At 47.8% G+C, this 23,074-nt stretch overlaps 1 protein-coding gene across 3 annotated transcripts in view; it reads left to right on the top strand.

The window, feature by feature from the left end:
- The window catches only part of ANXA11 (annexin A11), a 55,341-nt gene that overhangs the window by 16,605 nt on the left and 15,662 nt on the right, over window positions 1-23,074 (top strand). For all 3 annotated transcript variants that reach the window (XM_064374385.1, XM_064374386.1, XM_064374384.1), the window contains 2 exons: window positions 20,806-20,868; window positions 22,790-22,902. In XM_064374385.1, coding sequence (XP_064230455.1) covers window positions 20,814-20,868; window positions 22,790-22,902 — 168 coding nt within the window. In that variant the 5' untranslated portion in view covers window positions 20,806-20,813. Of the gene's footprint in view, window positions 1-20,805; window positions 20,869-22,789; window positions 22,903-23,074 lie in introns of those variants that run through there.

Genomic DNA, 23,074 nt, shown 5'->3' with positions numbered 1-23,074 from the left:
GTTCTTTTGTGCCTGGCTTGTTTCCTTTAGCATAATGTATTCAAGATTTGCCCATGTTGTAGCATATGTCAGAGCTTTCTTCCGTTTTGAGGCTGAATGATACTCTTGTTTTTACGTGGAGACCTTGTTTTGTTTATCCATTCATCCATCAATGGGCGCTTGGGTTGTTTCCACCTTTTCACTACTGTGAATGAGGCTACTGTGAACATGGGTGTACAAATGTCTGCTGGAGTCCCTGCTTTCATTTCCTTTGGGTATATAGGTTGACTACCCCAAATCTGAAGTGTTCCAAAATCTGAAACTTTTTGAGCTGCAACATGATGCTCAAAGGAAGCGCTCATCAAAGCATTTTGGATTTTTGGATTTTGGATGCACAGTGGTAAGTGTAATGCCAGTATTCCAAAATCTGAAATCATCTGGTCTGAAGACCAGAATATCTGAAACACTGCTGATCCCACACATTTTGAAGGAGGGGTACTTAGCCTGTATGCCCGTGAGTGAGGTTGCTGGATCATACGGTAGTTCTATGTTTAATTTTTTGAGGAATCTCCATACTGTGTTCCATAGTGGCTGCACTATTTTACCACCCGCCTTTTTTATCTTAACAGTTTTATCTCATGGTCTCTTGGATCTCATGTTGCTAAAATCAAGGTGTTGGCAGGGTTGTATGTCTGGAGTTCCTAGAGGTGAATGCTTCCTTGTCCTTTCCAGCTTTAGTGGCCATCTGCGTTCCTTGGCACTTGGCTCATTTCCTCAATGGATAGAATCCCTCTCATGCCTGAATTCTCTCCTGCTTATTCTTCCTTTTCCTCTTTAACCCATCCACATAGGCTTTCTGCTTTGAAGGACCTTTCCCATTGGATTGGGCCTGCCTGAATAATCTAGGCTAGTCTCCCCATCTCATGGCAGGTAACCTTAATCATATCAGGACACCCCCTTTTGCAATGTAAAGTAACGCATTCACAAGTTCTGGGGATATCTTTGAGAGACCTAATCAAGGAAGCTGATGGTAGCTGAGTTTCAGGCTCTGAAAAACCCTCCCTCTACCCTTCCCTTACCAGCATTGTCCTGAGGCCCCAGGACCTTAAGGGTTGGCTGGACACTCCCCTCACTGTGTGGGCTGGGCTGATCCCCTGGGAGGCAGGAGCCTGACATCCGGCCAGGTTAGTTTCTGCCCAGGATCCATGACCCTTCTCTCCCTCTCCAAATGTCAGAGCCTGGCCTCTTTGGCCACTTGAGAGAGACCAACACTAGGTGTGTTGGCCACAGAGTGAAGAGAACTGTGTCGGGCTTTACAAAGCATGTTCCTGTTCTTTTACTTTTAGTCCTCATAGTAATCCGGGGTAGGTGGGTCACATCAGATCTTTGCAGACAGCATGGAGGCTCAGGGAGGTTAAGTTGCCCAGGGAGGGTCACACAGCAAGCAGTGGCATTAGGAACCAGACCTTGGCGCAGGCTAATGCCTCCTAGGGAGTAAATTAAAATTAACTGAGCACCTGCTGCATGCTAATACCTGTTGGACAGCTGTGATAATGTATAATGAGATTGATTGTCACAGCTGTATAATGAGATGGATCATTTTTCCTCTTTTTACAGGTGAGGAAAAAGGCTCAGAGAGGTCAATCTGTATATCCAGGGTCACACAGGTAACAAGAGGTAGAGCTAGAATGGAATCATTGTCACTGGACTCCAAACCTGTGTACCACCCCGGTGGCCCAGCAGCAGTGCTAGAAGATGATATCAGAGCTGTGTGGGCTGTGGTAAAACTCATGCAGCAGAATTGAGAAGTCTCTTGTGACTGTCCTGTGATGTTTGTGGCTCCTGATGGGGGATTGTGGGCCGTGAAAAGATGGGGGAGCTGATCTAGAGTGTGACAGAAAGGGTGATTGGGGGCGGTAGAAGGACCTGCCGAGAATCTAGGGGTAGACATTGTGAAAGTCAATGTCAGTGAGGCTTGGGCTGCGTGTCCTGTGTGAGCCGCTCAGCTCCCCCTTCCCCACACTGCAAGATGAGGGAGGGTTTTTTTTTTTTTTGAGGGAGGGGTTTAGAGACGGAGCTCCCCATGCTTTTTTCCGGCAGAGCCACTGGAAGGGTTCCCTTGTAGACAGTAACTGCTGCAGGGCTTGGGGTGTGGCGCATCTCTGTGGGCCCAGGAATGGAGTGACCTGACAACTAAGAGGGGTGGGACCGACAGGGGGGCCTCAGCCACCCTGGCACTTGAGCCTGATTGACATCAGCTCACTTCCATTGTTGTGCTAGTTTCTCCTATGCGGACCCTGGGAGAAGCTCCTCTGCTCAAGTGGTGTAACTGGGGGTGGTTTCCCCATGCGGAAGTGAGCAAAGACTGAGACCTGTGTCCCCTCCCCGCCACCTGCACTTACAAACACAACCCACTGTTTCCCTTTTTGAGAGTAAGTGTGTGTGAGTGTGTGTGTGTGTTTCCTTAGGTTCTGTCTAAATGGGTTCAGGCTGCTGTAATAAAATATCATAGACCGAATGGCTTATAAACAACAGAAACACATTGCTCACAGTTCTGGAGGCTGGAAGTTGAAAATGCAGGTGCCAGCAGACTCAGTGTCTGGTGAGGGCCCACTTTCTGGTTCACAAATAGGCTAGCACCTTCTTCCTGTGTCCCCACATGGTGGAAAGGGTTGAGCTCTCTGGGCTCTGTTTTATAAGGGTGTGAATCCCATTCATGAGGGCTCCAACCTCATAACCTTCCAGAGGCCCCACCTCCAAATGTCATCACATTGGGAGTTGGGATCTCAATAATGAATCTGGGGGAGATCAAAGCATTCAAACTACAGCAGGTCCTATCTACACTTTGGAGTCAGGACTTGGATGGGGGCTTTTCCTGTTACTGCCACTGTGTCTGTTACAAGAATCTCAATGTCCTCCAGGACCTGAGTGCCCATCACAGCCTGGCCTGCGTGGCAGCCACATCTTAACGCTGTGTCTCTGTCACCTTCCTCTGCTGCCCACTTTCCACTACTCAGAAATTTTGAACTGGACTCGGCATTTGACCAAGCGTTGGCTCTTCTGTGAGCCCGTTTGGTGTGGCCAGGCCTCCGAGGGGACTCTGCCCACAAAGAGGAGTGGCCCGGCTTGCAGGGAAGCCTGCTGTAGAGTGTGACAGAGAGACCTGTGTGTGACGCTGTGTGCTCTCGGCCTCCCTCATATGGAAAGTGAGTTCCTCCTCACTCGCCCCTGCCCCTTCTTAGCACCAGGGACCTGGTGTGGAAAGGCAGGCAGGGGAGAGAAGATGGCGCCATCTGTGCCATGCTGCAGTGAAGGTCCTGAGAATGGGCTCCAGTGCCCGCAGGGTTGGAGCTTGTGCAGGCTGAGGCCCTGCTTCTGCAGGTCCCTCTCCCAGGCAGGTTTCTTCTCCGAGGGTCTTTCAGATCCCCCTTCCCTGTGGCCTCTGCTGCCCCCTCTACTCCTGAGCTTGGAGCAGGCCCCCAGACACCCAGGCATGTGGAGGGGATGGAAAGAAAACAGTGCCAATTTCCTGTTGGTGCTTTCTCTATTGGGAGGCTGGAAAACCCAACACAGCCATGCCAGTGTGCTCCCCACTCCCGTCCTCCACCCTTCACACTGCCCTGGCCCTCCCCAGTTCTGTGTTTCTCTCCCACCCCTCCCTTCCCCCTTCAGTTATCAAATGGCCCAGGGTCTTCTCTTTCTTATTTTGTTTTGGAGAAACAGGATATCATGATATGTTACATGATATAATGAGAACAAACTTGGAATTAAACTGTTACTATCCCCATTTTACAGATGGGGAAAACTGAGGTGCAGAAAGGTCACGTAAACTGTTAATATTGCATAGCTGATGGGGAGCAGGACTGGGATGTGAACCTGGGTAGTCTGACTTCAGAGTCCATGTTCTTCTCACCGTCCCTCACTGCCTTTAATGAAGTACCTGAGATCATACAGTGAAACTGGACATAGAAGCCAGGTATCCTGATTCCTAATTTTATGCTATTTGATCACCAGTGTTTCTAAAGCTCTGTCCTTAAAATACTAGTTCCTGGGGCCAGTGGACTCTGTGAGGAAGTATAGTATAGTGGTAAAGTCCTGGGCTTTGGAGGCCGACTGCCTGGCTCAGCCATTCAGTAGCTATAATCTTGGGTGAGTTACACAGCTTCACTGTCCCTCAGTCTTCATTTCTGATATGAGAAGGATAATTTTAGTATTTGTCTCAGGGTTGTTATAAAGTTCGATTGCATGTGAAGCACTTAACACAGTGCCTGGCACGTGAAAAGCATTCAGTAAATGGTAACTATTATGATGGCCTAATTAGTTTGGGAAATTTGAGGATAGAGTTAAGCAGGCTTCTTTGTTACAGGATTTATCAGAGCTTTTATTACTGTTGCAAATTGGCAGTTTCCTAGAAAGGGGATGTGTAGTTACAGTATAGAACTATATGTAGTCGTCAGCATTTTCTAAACTTTTTGGGCAACTAATCTCTTGCTCTTGTCTGTCTCTCTCTCTCTCCTTAAACTACGTACCTGCTGACTTCACAACTTGCAAGATATTAAGCTGGTGTCAGAGAACACATTCTGGGCAGCACGGAGCTGCACGTCACACTGCCTGCTCCTAGGCGAGGCTGAGCTGGGCCTGGGCATCCCGGTTAGATCTGAGCAAGACTTTTAGGGGCTGTAGATGGTAGGTGTTCAGAAGCAAACAGACTTAATAGTGCAAATGAACAGACCTGGAGGAAAGGTTTGCCTGGAGGAAAGGTTTGGAGCGTGTATGTTCTGGATACTTGTAGCCGTTTAGCTGTCATCAGAGTTGACTGTCACATACCAGGTGGGTCCTGCTCTACAGAAGGCCAATTGCTTATTGTGGGAATGTGATGTTCTTGCTGAGAGCCTTAGATTTGTGTGTTCATTATGAGGTTCCTTGCCCTGCAGGCAAAATACATCCTATTTGATACTTAAATGATCTTAGGAGCCAATGAAGGAAGAGGTTATAAAGGAGAAAATTGACTAACTGGCAAAGTGGAGGCCAGGCCCCAGAACTCCCTCCATTCTTTCACTCAAGCTGCATTTATAGTGTGCACATCTAGCCAGACGTTGGGGTAACAGTGGTGAACAAGGCTGTGGGTCTGCATTTTGGACTTTGGAAAACAGCATTCACAGATGGTTGGCAGCATCATCATCACTAGGTAGAGCTCAGTGGTCCTGGAAGAGTCCTGGGGAAGTTGGTTTTCTGGCCGTCTTGTATTGACAGGTGCCCCCTCAAGCATTCTAAGCTTGCACTCTTCCTAATGTGAATCCGCACCTGAGTCCTTTGCTGGTATAGAAGCCTGATCTCAACTTAGAGTCCCAGCTCTATTGTAGTTATATAAGCACACACACACACACATATACACATGTTCATTCTCTCTCTCTCTCTCTCTCTCACACACACACACACACACACACACACACACACACAGACAGTCCCTGACTCAAGATGGTTGGACTTACAGTTTTTCAACTTTATGATCGGGTTACATCGCTTTAAGAAGGGCTTATGGGGATGTAACCAGCTCCTCCACTTATGATGGGGTTACAATGAGGCTATGGTTTTTATTGAGTGTATGCCACTCTTACACCATCGTAAAGTTGAAAAATCGTAAGTGGAACCATCATAAGTTGGGGGCTGCTGTGTTGCCAGCATCAAATGCATTTTCAGCTCATGATGGGTTTATTGGGATGTAACCCCACCCTAAGTCAAGGAGCATCTGTATGTATTTATATTAAAGTTCCTAATATTTAGAGATATGAACAGTTACAGATGAAATAATATATGATGTCTGGGATTTGCTTAAAAACAATACAGGGGAGTGGGTGGGTTGTGGGATGAATCAAGATGGGTCTTAAGTTGATAATTGTTGAAGCTGAGGGATGATGGTTTATTAAATTATTCTGTTTTATATATGTGCTCCATAACAAAACGTTGTGAAAAAAGTCGACCATTATTAATCAGTGCCTCTGTGGTTAATGGATTGATTAATGGTGTGGGTCACTCCATGGAATTCCACAGCCACAGTTAAGTACATGGTCTGCTGGGGCCAGCTTCTGCCACTGAAGGGGTGTGTGGGGCAGAGTTTGGGCTCTGTCTGCTTTCCCTCATCATCATAGCTATGGGGAACTGTGAGCTGATGCACGGAGGGTTTCTGTAACCTTCTGGCCATGAGGAATGGCCTTGGCAGACCCTTGTTTAAGGCAGGCTTATTGTACTGTCTCCTTTTGCCCTTGGAGGAGGGGTCTTCAAGTAGGTGGCCAAGGGAAGGACCCACTGGGACCACCAGTGAAGCCAGTCCAGCTTGGATGGAAGCAGCACAGGTTTTGCGATACAGCACTGTGACAGGGTGTCAGGTTTTGCCGTCAGCTGCCAGCAGGCCAAGCTCTACCACAGACCCTCTCCGCCACAGCGTGTGATTTGAGCAAACCATGTCCCTAGTGTATTTTAGCCACAAAACCAAGGGAGTTAGAACATGATCCCTTCCAATATGGACATTTTGTGAGTCTGTAAGTCTAGGATTTGGGGTGAAAACTGAGAGAGGCCCCCTTCAGAAATCCTAAGATCCCAGAGGAAGGAAGGACTTCAAAAAGGGATGCCCCTGGTTTTGCCCATGGAACAAGCGAGGTCTGGAAGAGGAGGCCTGGCCTCAGGTCGCTGGCTGAGATCCTTGGAACAGGGCTACCGTAGTAGATGTTTCTGCCTTGTCTTGGACCTTCCATCTTGAGTTCTGGGCTCCAGGCTCTTGTCGACACCTTGCTGTAGGCTGCTGCCTCCCTCTCTCCTGCCCAGTGACCTGGGACGGACGAGTGCCCAGCCGCTCGCATGGCAGTGTGTGGAGGTTGTGAGCCACTCAGACCAGTTCAGGCTAGCTAAGTCTCCATTTCCCCAGTGCATGCCAGGAGGGGCGCCAGGTCAGAATGTGAATTGAGAAGGAAAACTCCAAGCAAAACTCTCAGTACTTCACCCTCGGCCAGATATGTAGTTCTTTTCCCCCACACTGACCAATTCTCTGACACCAACTGGGTATCCATAGTGCAGCTCAATTCTGACCCTAACTGGAGTCACTCACTGCAGACCTGGTAGGTTAAAGGGCTCAGTCCCACAAGACTGCCAGATATGTATTTCTTATATCATGTAATCACATGAGCCATTACTTAACCAGAGCTGACCTTTCTGCTGAAGAGTTTGCAGATGCATCAGTTTCTTTCCTCTTTAAAAAAGTTGTGCATATATGGGGGGTGGAGGAGAAGGGGAGGGAGAGCATTAGGACAAATACCTAATGCATGCAGGGTTCAAAACCTAGATAACAGGTTGGTAGGTGCAGCAAACTACCATGGCACATGTATACCTATGTAACAAACATGCATGTTCTGCACATGTATCCCAGAACTTAAAGCAAAAAAAAAAATTATATATCTGAGCATATATAAGCTAAACACATATGCATATATATTTATCTTTTATGTAAATATATATATACACATGTATTATACATTTCTGTATGTGTATTTGTGTGTCTTGAACTATACGTTGGAAACTGCTTGGTGGTGACCTTTGTGTACAAGGATAGAGGGAAGAATGACTTGCTTTTCATTTTGTGTGTTTCTGTTCTGTTTGAATTTCCCTACAGTGTGCTTGTATTCCTTTTTTAAAAAAATAAAATTTAGTTTCTCGAGCAGTTATAGATTTACAGCAAAATTAAGTGGAAACTACAGAGTTTCCCTGTTCCCCTTCCCCCCGACACACACCCCCACCACAGTGGTTATATTGTTTCAACCAGGGAAGCAACATTGACACATCACTACCACCCCAAGTCCATAGCTTACATTAGGGTTCACTCTTGGTGTTGAATATCTCTGGGCTTTGGCTAATGTGTAATGACATGTATCCATCATTAGAGCACCACACAGAATAGTTTTACTGCCCTACAATTCCTTGCTCCACCTAGTAATTCTTTTCCTCCCCCAACCTCTGGCAACTACTCATCTTTTTGCTGTCACCATAGTGAGACCTCAGTCACGTTGGGGTCACCACCTGAGACATTGATCATGTCGGTGTCCCTGTTTGGGTGCCAGCTGTGACGAGTATCATGTTGGGGTCACCACCTGAGACCTCGATCACCACTTGTGGAGGTCTGTCCTATAGACCCTGATGCAGTGACAGATGAATGAAATACGCTCATACACACCAGAGTACAGTATGAGTTGAGTGGGCTAGGGATGGTCGTCAACTACTTTCAGAGGGCGATTGCAGCTAACCAACCACAACTCCCTGTCCTTCCTCACATTTATTCAGTATACATTTAATAACAGAGGTTCTAAGTCAGCAGGCTTGTGGATAATTAACATGGTTAAAAGAGTGGTTTTATGAATGATAAAAGGTCTTGGTTCCCGGGCCCAGAATAAACACCATTAATGGGTAATTTCCCTTATTTCCCTTTGACATTCCCCTGAGAGGGCCATCCAGCACAAAGTTTGCATGAGCAAACAAATTAGTGTAGGGAAAAAGGAATGTGGGGTAAACAGACTTACCTGGGGAAGCTTTTATTATTCTAACCTTTACCCTGTGACTTAAAGTTCTAACATAAGAACTGGCTGCCTTCAGCCTGTTCCATTAAAACCTTTTGGCCTTCCAAAAGGTTTGAGACTATAATCTTATAACTTTCCCTAATATTTTGCCAAGCACCCCGAGTGAATCCCAACACAATAGTTTTGCTTCCTCCAGAATATCAGAGTTAGAATCATAGTGTGTAACTTTTTCAGATTGGCATATTTCACTTTGTCATATGCATTTAATATGCATTTATCCATGTCTTTTCATGGCTTGATAGCTCATTTCTTTTTAGCACTGAATAATATTCCATTGTCTGGATGTACCAGTTTATCAGGTACCTAGTAAAGGACATATTAGGTGCTTCCAAATTGTTGGCAATTTTGAATAACACTACTATGAGTATCCATAAGCCGGTTTTTGTGTGTGGGCAGAAGTTTTCAACTCATTTGGGTAAAAACCAAGAACATGGGAGAGAGATACAAGATGGCTGATTAGCAGCAGCTCAGGATTGTAGCTCCCAGTGAAAGTGCAGAGAGCAAGTGGATGCCACACTTCCAGAGGAATTTTTGTTGCCCACGGACCAGGAGATTCCCAGCGGAGGAGCCCTGCGGATTGCCAGTGCGACTCTTTTGGCCAACACGGCGGTTCTCAGTGTGGAGTATACGAGACTGGGTACCCTTTTAGTTGGCGTTTGGAGCTCTGGGAAGGCAGAGTCGCCCATTCAGCTGATTGAAAAGGGGACTAAAGCGGGGAACCAGACTGGGAGAGTCCCGGGCAGAAAAGCGCCACTAATCTCAACGCCGCTGTTTCAGCCGGTGCAGTGGGTTGCCACAGGGGAAATTACATAGATTCCAGCGCCTTTTCAATGGGTGACTGGAACACCTCGGAGAGAGTCGACCATTCAACTGAAAAAAAAAAAAGAAGAGGCTCTGAGACAGGGAGCCAGGTGATCGGGCTCGGCTAGTCACACCCCCACAAAAAAACAGCAATTGGAAGCGCGAGGATTGAGTTTTACAGCAAACACAGCTGAACCCAGGAAGGTCCAGCTCTGTGGGGGAGGGGCGTCCGCCGAAGGAAAACTAAGAAACAGAAAAAACTTCATCACCAACAAGCTGGACGTCCACTCAGAGACCCAGTCTGCAAGTCAGCAACTACAAAGATGACAGGTGGATAAATCCACAAAGATGGGAAGAAATCAGTGCAAAAAGGCTGAAAACACCCGAAATCAGAATGCCTCTCCTCCTACAGGGGATCGCAGCTCCTTATCAGCAAGGGAACAAGGCCTGATGAAGAATGAGTGTGATGAATTGACAGAATCAGGCTTCAGAAGGTGGATAATAAGAAACTTCTGTGAGCTAAAAGAACATGTTCTAACCCAATGCAAAGAAACTAAGAACCTTGAAAAAAGGTTTGACAAAATGCTAACGAGAATAGACAATTTAGAGAGGAATATAAGTGAATTAATGTAGCTGAAAAACAATACAAGAACTTCGGGAAGTATGCACAAGTTTTAACAGTCGAATTGATCAAGCAGAAGAAAGGATATCAGAGGTTGAAGACCAACTTAACAAAATAAAACGAGAAGACAAGATTAGAGAAAACAGGGTAAAAAGGAATGAGCAAAGTCTCCAAGAAACATGGGACTATGTGAAAAGACCTAATCTACATTTGATAGGTGTACCTGAATGTGATGAAGAGAATGAATCCAAGCTGGAAAATATTCTTCAGGATATTATCCAGGAAAACTTTCCCAACCTAGCAAGGCAGGACAATACTCAACTCCAGGTAATACAGAGAACACCACAAAGATATTCCTCAAGTAGACCAACCCCAAGGCACATAATCGTCAGATTCATTAGGGTTGAAATGAAGGAGAAAATACTAAGGGCAGCCAGAGAGAAAGGTCAGGTTACCCACAAAGGGAAGCCCATCAGACTCAGCAGATCTCTCAGCAGAAACCTACAAGCCAGAAGCGAGTGGGGGCCATTATTCAACATCGTTAAAGAAAAGAACTTTCAACCCAGAATTTCATATCCAGCCAAACTAAGCTTCATAAGTGAAGGAAAAATAAAATTTTTTATGAACAAGCAAGTACTCAGAGAGTTCATCACCACCAGGCCTGCTTTACAAGAGCTTCTGAAAGAAGCACTACACATAGAAAGGAACAACCAGTATCAGCCATTCCAAAAACATACCAAAAGGTAAAGAGCATTACCATAGTGAAGAATATACATCAACTAATGGGCAAAACAGCCAACTAGTATTAAATGGCAGTATTAAACTCACATATATCAATATTAATCCTAAATTTAAATGGACTAAATGCCCCAATCAAAAGACACAGACAGGCAAATTGGATAAAAAGCCAAAACCCATCGGTATGTTGCATCCAGACCCATCTCACATGCAAGGATACACAAAGACTCAAAACAAAGGGATGGAGGAAGATTTATCAACCAAATGGAGAGGAAAAAAAAAAAAAAAGCAGGAGTTGCAATTCTCATCTCTGATAAAATAGACTTTAAAGCAACAAAGACCAAAAGAGACAAAGAAGGACATTACATAATGGTAAAAGGATCAATGTAACAAGAAGAGCTAACGATCCTAAATATATACACACCCAATACAGGAGCACCCAGATACATAAGCCAAGTTCTTAATGACTTACAAAGAGACTTAGACTCCCATATAATAATAGTGGGAGACTTTAACACTACATTGTCAATATTAGACAGATCAACGAGACAGAAAATTAACAAGGATATCCAGGACTTGAACTCAGACCTGGAACAAGTAAACTTAATAAACATTTACAGAACTCTCCACTTCAAATACACAAAACATGCATTTTTCTCAGTATCACATCACACCTATTCTAAAAGTGACCACATAATTGGAAGTAAATCACTCTTCAGCAATTGCATAGCATTTCATAGGTTTAAATGAAATATTGGTTGGCTGCTTGTTTGTTATTTTCCTCCCTTATTCCTTCCTGTCTCCATTGTTAAGCACAATTATTGGCATAAAAGAGGTTTTTAATACCCATTTTTAGACATTCTAGCCTGGGCAATAGAGCAAGATTCCTGTTCTCCCTCTTTTTCTTCGTCTTTCTTTCTCTCTTTCATTCTTTTTTCTTTCTCTCTTTCTTCTTTTCTTTCTTTTTCTTTCTCTCTTTAAAAAAACAAACAAACAAACAAAAAAAACCAAGAGCATGATTGCTGGATCATTGGTAAAACTATCTTTAGTTTTCTGAGAAACTGCCAAACTGTCTTCCAAAGTGGCTGTACCATTTTACATTCCCACCGGTGATGAATGAAAGTTCCCATTGCTCTGTATCCTCACCAGCATTTGGTGTTATCAGTGTTTTGGATTTTGGCCATTCTAATAGGCGTATAGTGGTATCTCATTGTTTTCGTGTGCAGTTTATTAATGACATGTTGATCATCTTTCATATGCTTATTTGCCACCTGTATATTTGTTTGGTGAAGTGTCCGTTCAGGTCTTTGGCCTATTTTTTAAGTCGTAAGGTTTTCTTGTTGAGATTTAAGAGTTCTTTGTGTTTTGGGTAATAGTCCCTTTATCAGATAAGTTTTTTGCAATTATTTTCTCCCATTCCATGGCTTGTTTTTCCTTCCTTTCATTTTATTTATATATTTTGTATTTTTTTGAGATAGAGTTTCACTCCCATCACCCAGGCTGCAGTGCAATGGTGTGATCTGGACTCACTGCAACCTCCACCTCCCAGGCTCAAATGATTCTCCTGCTTCAGCCTCCTGAGTGGTTGGGACCACAGTCACATGCCATGCCCGGCTAATATTTTTGTATTTTATTTTTGTAAAGACAAGGTCTTGCTATGTTGCCCAAGCTGGTCTCAACTCCGGAGCTCAAATGATCTGCCTGCCTCAGCCTCCCAAAGTGCTGGGATTATAGACATGAGCCACTGCACCCTGCCTCATCTTTTCATTTTAAAGAATGTATCAGCAGGGATTATTGGAGCTGCATGGTTTAAACTATTGTCTTAGCTCATTTTGTGCTGCTCTAACAAAATATCACAGACTGAGTAATTTATAAGCAACAGAAGCTTATTTAGCTCACAGTTCTGAAGGCTGGGAAGATCGTGAGGCTGCGTCTGACAAGGGCCTTCTTGCTGCTTCATAACATGGCAGAGGATATTACATGGGTGAGAGAGAACAAGAGTGAAAGAGAGAGCATGTTATACTTTTGTAACAAACCCACTGGTGGTCAGGAGCCCACTCCCTCCATAACACATTAATCCATTCATGAGGCAGAGCTTCTTAAAGGTCCTGCCTCTCAGAACTGTTGTATCAACCATTAAGCTCATAGCACATGAACTTTGGGGGACACATTGAAACTATAGCAACAATATATTTAAATCTTATGAATGCAACCTTATGGAGAAAGTATTTTTTAAAATAAATTTGTGTGTGTGTGTAAAAACAGGTAAAGGATCTAATGTTAAAAACAACTAATATAAAAATATTCCTTCCACCAGGCTGGGGACAGTCTGTGGAAAACCACCCCACGAAAGCATCTGCTCTAGTCCAGGCCTGATTCATTTTCTGCTAGGCCCTGAGGGGCAGGGGGTGTCACTGCTGTGTGACTTCTGGCCCAAGATGATGTTTCCAGGCCTTTGCCTCTCAGCGTTAGCCTGGTATAGCCTCTGTTCCCAAATGAGCCCTGTGCTGTCCCTCTGGGGAGGACAGTCCAGAGTCCCAGGCATGGCACTGACACCAGCCACCTCTCCTTTCCCTCTGTGTCCCTGAAGTCAGGGAGGACACCAGCAAATGCATGGCATAGCCTTGCTGGTGGCTGGAGCCCATATCTCTACCTGGCATTGTTGGGTAGAGACACAGCAAAGCTTCCCTTTGTGGTAAGGGATGGCTGAGTGGGGGCAGTGAGGCTCTTGTTGCTCTGGCAGTTTTGCCTCCTGTCCCAATTTAGCATTTCTAGATTCTTGTTAGGGGACTCCAGCCAGTGCCCTTTTAGATCCTATGAAATTGAATGGTACACTTACATATACATAACACAGCTTTAGGGAACAGGCCCTTTTGCAGTCCCTGAGAAGCACCCCCGGATAGATAGCTGCTCTGTGCTTTCGGCATTCACCGAATGCTTTGAGGCTGGATTCTGATGCAGTGCTGTCATGCCAGACTCCTGTCGACTTTAGTAGGGATGGCGCCATGTTTGAGAGGCCCAGAGCCAGTGAACGAGGCATAGGGCTTATTGAGGGCACTTACATATGGGGTGGTCCAGTGGCGACAGGGTTGATGGAAGGATCACTGCTGATTGTAAAAAGCATTTCCTTTGGCATTCTCATTTAGCAGCCTCCTTCCTAACCACCTCCACCTGGCAACCTTCATTTAATGCAGAACAAAGAACCTTGATTTCCTGTATGGCCTGCATTCCATGGAATGGCTTAGGGGTTCAGATGTTCCTTATAGATAAGGAATGGGTCTCCAGGTTGGCCACAGTTCCTTAGCTCGGAACGCTGAACACACATTCGTCTTAGACTGTAGAGTTCTGGGTATGCTTAAGTTAAGTGATTGTGGTCAGGTGCATCTGCCATATAACTGCAGGTGGTGGTGGGGATGCCTAGGTCTAGTGCCTTTCCCTAGAGCTTACTATTGTGAAGAAGAGTGTATTAGTCCATTCTCACACCACTATAAAGAAATCTCTGAAACTGGGTAATTTATAAAGAAAAGAGGTTGAGTTGGCTCACAGTTCTACAGGCTGGGCCTATCCCAGGTTGAAGGGCCCAGAATGTGAGAGCCAAGGGACCAGCATTTTTAGCGAGCTCTCCAGGTAAGAGAAAGCATAATGCTGGCATCTGCTTGGGGAGGCTTCAGGAAACTTACAGTCATGCAGCAGGCAGGTCTTACCTGGCTGGAGCAGGAGGAAGATAGATGCAGGGAGGAGGTGCTACACACTTTTAAACAAGCAGATCTCACCAGAACTCTCTCATGAGAACAGCACCAAAGGGGGAAATCCACCCCCATGATCCTGTCACCTCATACCTGGCCCCATCTCCAACGCTGGGGATGACAATCCGATTGTATTGTAATTACAGCTTACAATTTGGGCAGGGATACAAATCCAGCCATATCAAAGAGTGAGATCAATAAGCTAGAGAGTGTCTAATACCTTAAAGAAAAGGGTGCTTCCTAGAGTGTGGATCACAGAACCAGTTACATCAGAATTACTGGGTTTGGGAGGTATGTATGCTTGTTTGCACTTCAGACTCCTGGGCCTATCCTAAGTTCAAAGGCCCATAATATGGGGGCCCTGCACTAGCATTGTTAGCGAGTTCTCCAGGTGATTCTCATGCGTGATGAGGCAGTCTGGCCTGCAGCCTGGCAGCAGCAGCATCACCGGGGAGCCGTTGGAAACGCAGCTCCTTGGGCCCTGCCCCAGAGACACTGATTCAGAGGCTCCGGAGTTGGGGCCCAGAAATCGGGATTTTAGCAAGTCCTATAGGTGACTGTTTTCCAGAAGCACCGATTTAACTGGAGAGGGCCGCAGCTGGATGAAATGAGGTGCACAGCTGCAGCTGGATGGTTGCAGTGAGGACGGGAGGGCAGTGTTTGTGCTGCAGTCTACCATAAGAGGCAGGACCAGAGGCCAAAAGTTCCCCCGAGACAGGTTTCTAAGAATGGGAGCAATCCCTAAGGGGGCTGGCTGACTCACTCTCCAGTGAGTCCCTGTGTCAGAGGGCCATGATCAGAAGCAGGCATAGAGCAGGGGACCTGCCCTGGCCATCAGAATTGCACCAGCAGTGTGAAGCATGCCCCTTGCTCCATGCAAGGAAAGAAGGAGGAGAGAGGCATTGGTCAGTGCAGAAGGTGTGATTCTCATGGATGCCAGAGAGAGACAGCACATCTGCTGGATTATATATAGTTCACTGTGTTGCCTCTGTCCTCCTGGAGAGCGGGGGTTGGACAGGCTAAGGAAGGGGACATGAGGGCCTTGGAAGTCCTGCCAAGCCCAGATATGGCAGCCCTGGGGTGCCAGGAACGACTCCTCCAAGGACAGCCCCTCGTGGTGGGCTCTTTTGAAAAAATGCAGAGGCCAAAGTTACCAGAAGACTGGACCATGAACAGATTTCTTAATTTTCAAAGAAAAGGAGGCGAAGAATGCTGCTTCGGTGAGTCAGAGAGCTGTGTGCTGATCCTGCAGCCTCTAGCCTCCTAGAACATGGACAGCTGCGGGGGAGACTGGTCAGTACTGGGAGCCTGTATCTACCTGAAGGTCACTCCAGGCTACTGGACTACATGGTGCTTTTCTCCTGGGGTAATTAGGCAGGTAAACAGGCCGTCTTCAGAGTAGGTGTGCTAAAACACTCAATTGTGCATGTGTACTGGGTGGCGGCACAGTGAGTTGGGAGAGAGCTGGTTAAATGCCTGCATCCACATGGCATTTAGTGTTTGATGTTGAACTGGGGAGTTCTGAGTGTGACAGTTCTGCAGTGTCCCTTGTTGGCCCTTTTGTCCCTTGGCAGAACGCAAATGCCATGCTTATCGCATCTGTGGATGTAAAACAAAGCTGAGAGAGGGGAAAAATGTTTGATGTTGGATAGGATCCCAGAAGGTTTTGGCAGACTGGAGCAATGGCAGAACCCAAGGGAGAAATTTCACAGGAACCCGCATGATGTCTCCATGGCCTGGGAAACCATGTGTACCAGTTCAGGGAGGTGGGGAGTAGCATCCACTGGAGGGAGATGACAGCCTTGCCCTGTTCTCTTCAGACCATACCTGGGGTATTTGGTTCTGAAAAAAACGAAAAGAGAAGAGCGGGGAGCAGGCCAGGTGTGGTGGCTCACACCTGTAATCCCAACACTTTCGGAGGCTGAGGCAGGCAGATCACCTGAGGTCAGGAGTTCAAGACCAGTCTGGCCATCATGGAAAAACCCTGTCTTTACTAAGAAATGCAAAAATCAGCCCAGCATGGTGGCAGGTGCCTGTAGTCCAAGCTACTTGGGCGGCTGTGGCAGGAGAATTGCCTGCACCCAGGAGGCGGAGGTTGCAGTGAGCCGAGGTCGCACCACTGCACTCCAGCCTGGGCGACACAGTGAAACTCTGTCTCAAAAAAAAAAAAACAAGAGTGGGGAGCAGACTTGAAGCTATTTCAGGCAGTTAATGGTAGGGGAAAATGAGGCTATTCTAAGTGAGGACTAGAAGTATGTCTTGGATAGAGGGAAAGACCCGGGGTGCAGGACCACAGCTCGCAGTGGGGTCAGCCTGCCTTGTGGGACCCTGCAGGGCAGAGCTCCTAGCCAGAAGGCAGATTTTGACTCCTGCTGGGAACTCCCTTAAAAGCCACCGCAGGAATGAACCCTATGAGCGCCATCAAGGCTGGCCTGCGGGCCCTCTAGGTCTGCCAAGGCTGCCTGGAACTGAATGGACCCTGTGTGTGTTCTTTTAGTCTTGGAAGAGCATCCAGGACTTTGGGGGCCAGAGGAGGGGCCGCAAGGGAGCTCAGAAGTCCACACCTGAATTGGGCCTTTTTAAAAGTTGCTTTTTAATGGGCAATACATGTATGTGGCAGAAATGCAGAGGGCACAGATCTAAACCAGGAGCCTCATTTTCTAGCCCCAGCTTTCCTCTCCAGAGACAGCTAGTGGTAGCTAGTTTCTTGTGTGTCATTTACTAGGATGTGTGTGCAGATATACACACAGGAACCACTTAGTTTGTATGTTTCTGAGTTTTTTATTAGCTTAGTACATACACAGTAGTGTACCTTTATTAATAATGGTGGTCATTTCATTTTTCCATATACAGAGCTGGCTAATTCCAGAAATAGCTACAGAGTATCCATTGTTGGATCTGTTGTGGTTTATTTAACCAGCCTCATTGGTGGAAGTTTAGGAGTTGTTACAGATAATGTTGTAGTAAAATTCATGTCTGTATGACATTTCAAATAGTTGTGTGTCTGGGAAAGACACTTCTAGAAGTAGAGTTGCTGGGTCAAAGGGTATGTCATTTTAAATTTTGACATCTATTTTTTTATTTTTTATTTTTTATTTTTTGAGATGGAGTCTTACTCTGTCACCCAGGCTGGAGTGCAGTGATGCAATCTTGGCTCACTGCAACCTCTGCCTCCCAGGTTCCAGCCATTCTCCTGCCTCAGCCTCCTGAGTAGCTGGGATTACAGGCACCTGCCACTGCGCCCAGCTAATTTTGGTATTTTTAGTAGAGACAGGGTTTCACCATGTTGGCCCAGCTGGTCTCAAACTCCTGACCTCAGGTGATCCACTCACCTTCGCCTCCCAAAGTGCTGGGATTATAGGCTTGAGCCACTGTGCCTGTGTATTTTCAATTGGTGATTCCTTTACACATTGGTGAAGGTGAACATCTTCAGCTCCTTTTCTATAACTGCCAGATCCGTTCACATCATTTGACAGTTTCTCTAGTGGTTACTGATCTTTTTCTTATTATATTAATAAAACTTTTTCCTAAGTTTTTTTCATCTTTATTTTTTTAAATTTATTTCTTATTATGTTGAAATTTTATTTTATGCCTTTGGTTCTTGGGGCTACTTCTTTCATTGAAATCTTTGGCCTGGCTGGAATTTACTTGGTGTAAGGAACAGGGTGGTATCCAGCTTTTGCTTCTTGGGTTTTTTCCCTGACCTGGCTGTGGATGGGGCTTTTGACTTCATTCCTCTGGGAGTAGGCCAGGAGTGGAGAGTGTCTTTGGTGCTTAGAGGTCCTGCCTAGTGGTATCTTCAGAGAGGAAGGTGGTAGAGACACCATCCTGGTTCTCCCTGCTCACCTGTGGGGCAGTTCCTCCTGTTAGAAGGTTCCTGGCCCACCGGTCATTCACATCTGCCAGGTTGCCTCCTCACCGGTGAGGTCTGAGGGTTTGGCAGAGTCTGGGCAGAAGGGTCAGGCTGGGGCCAGGATGGGGAGGGCTTTGTACTGACAGCCAGCTCACCCAGCTGTAGGGACATGAGTCACACCCTCTCTGAAGGTGATGCCACCAGGGACCTCATCCACCACATGCTTAAGGGCTCCAGGAGACTGAAAGCTGTGCAAGGACTGGGTCCTTGGTCCACACTACAGGGAGCCAATTCCAGCTCTCTCCAAAGCCATAGTGCTTTGCCTACAGTCATCTCTGGACCCACTGACCCAAACAAATGACCACACTCATAGGGCTGAAAACCAAGCCCACCCTGTGGGGACCAGTGGCACCTTAAGGAAGTTCTTTAGCTTCCTTAAAAACAGCATGTAGGCTGGGTGCAGTGGCTCATACCTGAAATCCCAGCACTGTAGGAGACCGAGGCAGGCAGATCACTTGAGGCCAGGAGTTCAGACCAGCCTGGCCAACATGGTGAAACCTCATCTCTACTAAAAATACAAAAATTAGCCAGGCATGGTTGTGCCCACCTGTCGTTCTAGCTACTTAGGAGGCTGAGGCATGAGAATCGCTTGAACCCAGGAGGCGGGGGTTACAGTGAGCCGAGATCATACCACTGCACTCCAGCCTGGGCGATAGAGTGAGACCCTGTCTAAAAAATAAAAATAGACTGGGTGCAGTGGCTCATGCCTATAATCTTAACAGTTTGGGAGGCTGAGGCAGGCGAATCACCTGAGGTCAGGAGTTCGAGACCAGCCTGGCCAACATGGTAAAAATTTGTCTCTACTAAAAATACAAAAATTAGCCAGGCATGGTGGCAGGCACCTGTAATCTCAGCTACTTGGGAAGCTGAGGCAGGATAATCACTTGAACCCAGGAGGCAAAGGTTGCAGCGAGCCAAGATCACGCCATCGCACTCCAGCCTAGGTTACAGAGTGAGGCCCTGTCTCAAAAAAATAAAAATAAATAAATAAAAAAAAACCAGCATGTACTAGCCTGGCCAACATAATAAACTCTTGCCCCCCGCCCCCCCCCAAAAATTAGCAGGGTATGGTGGCACATGTCCTTAGGAGGCTAAGGCGGAAGGATTACCTGAGCCCAGGAGGTCAAGGCTGCAGTGAGCCATGACTGTGCTACTGCACTCCAGCCTAGGTGACAGAGTGAGACACTGTCTCAAAATAAACAAAATCTAACATGCCCAGTTTCCAAGGTAAATATGAAGGGCAGCTAGAATCTTGTAGTTGGATAGCGTGGCCAGAACAGTGGTCTTCAAAGTGGGTTCCCTGGACCAGTAACATCACCTGGAAACTTGTTCAGAATGCAAATTCTGGTTCTACTCTCTCACAGACTCTTGGTGGTGGAGCCCAGCAGTGTGTTTTAACAATCCCATCAGGTGATTGTGATGTGCCTTGCAGCGTGAGACCCAGTGTGTCAAAAGAAACCGCTCACCCGAGACGAGCTGGTGTGATTGTTGAGGGAGCCTCAGGTTTCCTCACATGCCCGCCTGTCATTTGCCATTGGGTGTCTCTGCAAACCGCAGCAGCTGCTATTTGCAAGAGCAGGCAGGTTGCACAATGTGGCTGTTGTCACAGCAGATCTGTGTCCCTCCTCACAGTTTAGCTGGCATGGGACCTTGCCAAGGGATCTGTGTTCAGAGAGACTCCATGAGAGCAGGTGTCTCACCTGGCACCTGTCCAGGCCTCTCTTCTTTCTTTACTGACAGATCTACAAATCACTTAACTTCTGCAGCCTCCGCTGCAGAAACAGGGTGGTGGTGCCTCATTTTCCCTGGTTCTCCACCCTGCATCAGATGAACCTCCTGAGGGCCCTTGCTTCTAAGAATGAAGCTTCCATACCTTACCAGCTCCCCTTGCCTGATGAACCAGAGGTTGGAAAATGAAGGAAGACAGGGGCCTCTGGCTTGCCCTGTTGCTGGAGGAATGGCAGTAAGGACACAGGAAGATAAATAGACAGACCTGGAGCTCTGAGGATGAGGCAGTGTGCCTCTAGCTCTGAGGTTGGAGAGCAGACCCAGAGACGCACTGCACCCTTGTCAGCAGAGGTAGGAGCAAAGCTTCAGTGATAGGGGCTTTCAAGGAAACAGGCTCCTGGGCAGTGAATTCTGTCACTGTGGGTGGGGCCGGGGTGTGGCCCTGGCCCAGAAGTCAGGCAGTATGCTGGTGGGTACTGTTCCTAGCTGGAGGTGCCAGCAGGAGATGGTGAACTGCTGCGACAAGCAGGGCGGATGCAGCAGCTTCTCCTGCTGGGTCCTGGTTGTGGTGGTGGCTGCTCCCTTGAGAAGATGGCTCCCACAGGCCTGCAGGGGCTCCCAGGCAGAGCCTGAATGTGCTTTCCTCTTCTCTTCCAGATCTTACCATGAGCTACCCCGGCTATCCTCCGCCCCCAGGTGGCTACCCGCCAGCTGCACCAGGTAAGAGGGTCTGGGTGGGGAGGAGAGTGAATGCTGCCTCTGTACAGTGGCCGGGAGTAGACAGGGGAGAACAGTAGTTTCCTCAGTCCCTCCTCCCCTCCTCACTCCCTTCTCCCCTCACAGCCCAGCCCAACCCAGCAGGGGAGGGGAGGACAGGACAATGGAGTGGAGGGACAGCCAGTGGGGCAGGGGCTGGAGAAGAGCATGATGCTGGAGCCATGGGAGGCCTGGTTTGAAACTGGCTCCAGAAAACCCGGACCAGGCCCAGGGCTGGGTCTCTTGCCTTAGTCACTGGTAACAGTGAGCAAACGCTATCACTTTGAGACTCCGTTTTCTTCTCTGCAAAATTGCTTCAAGGATTTCTCCCTCATTGGGGGGTTCTGCATACTGATGAGATAGGCAGGCAGAGCCTCTGATGCAGTGCCCTCCGAAGCATTGCTAGGTGATAGTTGCCCCTTGCCACCTCTCCTACTCTCTGCTCAAGGTGTGTGGGCTTGCAGCAATGAGATCCGCCTCGCCAAGAGAGGAAGTAGAGGCAGATACTAAGGGTCAAAGGTCACTCCCTCCCTGTAGCTGGAGGAGCTGTGGGTAGTCACACATAGAAGTCATCTTCTCTGGCCCTGGCTCCTTTTGGTTTTCCTCAAATGAGATTTGGTCCCCACAGTGGGAAAGGAAATATGAGTGTTCGTGGGACCAAAGGGCGAAAAGGGCCATTCCAAGGCTGGTCATCCTGAGGGTGCCTGAGCCACTGCCCCTCACCCCAGGGGACCCCCAGGCTGAAGTCCTGTGATTTGAGCACCCCTGGCCTGTAGGCCATTTACTTTCCCTCCCATTCAGCAGGTAAAGAACAGGCCCAGACTGGGAGGTGGCTCAGCCACTGTCCCAGGGCATGTTAGGGGCTGAGCTGGGCCACTGCCTTCTGAACAAGCCCATCCCAGGTTGGCTGGCACTGACCTTGGTCCCCTCTCTCTAGTAGAAATCCTACCCACTGGATTCTGCCACTGCCACCTTCGCTAGCACAGCTGAGCAGCCTCTGAGCAGCAAGAGAGGAGGAGACAGGAGTTTTAGGGAAGGTTCTTCCTGGAGGGTCTGGAGCCCTAGAGCTGAAGAGCGGATCTGAAGCTCCCGTGCACAGGAAAGCATCTAACAGGCCAGAGGCCACATAATGATGCCAGTCTCAGTGACAGCGTCATATATGAATGCCCCTCGGGCCCCCAGCTGAGCCCTACAGGCGTTACCTCAGTCCTCATCACAGCAGTCCAGCCATACACTCCTCATTAGCCCTTTTGTCAGCTGAGGAATCAAGCCTAACAAGGGTGAGGGTGAAAGCCCTGCCCCAGGGCATATGCCAGTCCTGCTGGTTTCAGAGGGGCTTTTTGTCTCTGTTTCCTTCTGTCCTCTTGTGGACTGATATATGTGTTACCATGACCCAGCGTCGTCTCCCTCCAGCCTCTTATCCTGCTTTTCCCTGCCTTTCATAGACATGTAATATCAAACAGCCAAACCCCCTCCCACCAATGCCTTCATGTTACTAAAATCTCAGAGCTCTCTGTGGTCACCTCTGTCATGGGCTCAGCGTGGTATCCCACAACAGTCTGTCCTTGTGTGTCCTCCAGCTCCATGATGGTGAATTTGGGAGGGCAGAGCCTGCCTGGGCCCTCCCAACCTCCTTAATACTCTACAGAGGGTCTTGGGAGTGTTTGGGGAACTCCACCTTCCTCCTTGGGAAGAAGGGAAGGTTTCCCCTCCTCTGCCAGTGGGATAGGGGGAGACTTTCCTCCTGGTGTTTTCATGTGGTCTGTGGTGTCCCGAGGCTTGAGACTTTGCTAGGCCTCCCTGACCACCTGGGAGCTCGCATCTCTGCCTTTCCCCTTGTGGTGGGGGACCGGCAAGGGGCTAAAGGGCTCGGTGTTGCTTTCAGGTGGTGGTGCCTGGGGAGGTGCTGCCTACCCTCCGCCCAGCGTGGCCCCTATCGGGCTGGATAACGTGGCCAACTATGCGGGGCAGTTCAACCCGGACTACCTCTCGGGAATGGTGAGTCCAGCCCTCCTGCCGAGGCGGCCCTGGGGCCAGAGGAATCAAAACTACTGGCCTCCAGGGCTCCAGAGTTGTCTACGTGTGTGTTGCTGTGGTGTGCAGTGTGTTGAGCTGCTCCTTAGAACAGGGTTTTCATCAGGCTTCTGCCACTTGCTCTCTGCCCCTCTCT

The sequence above is a fragment of the Aotus nancymaae genome, unplaced genomic scaffold (assembly GCF_030222135.1).
Source record: "Aotus nancymaae isolate 86718 unplaced genomic scaffold, 86718_ANA_hifiasm-v0.15.2.pri h1tg000010l, whole genome shotgun sequence".
Taxonomy (NCBI): Eukaryota; Metazoa; Chordata; class Mammalia; order Primates; family Aotidae; genus Aotus; species Aotus nancymaae.
Note: the sequence above shows the minus strand (reverse complement) of the source record. Positions and strands in the feature narration are given on the sequence as shown.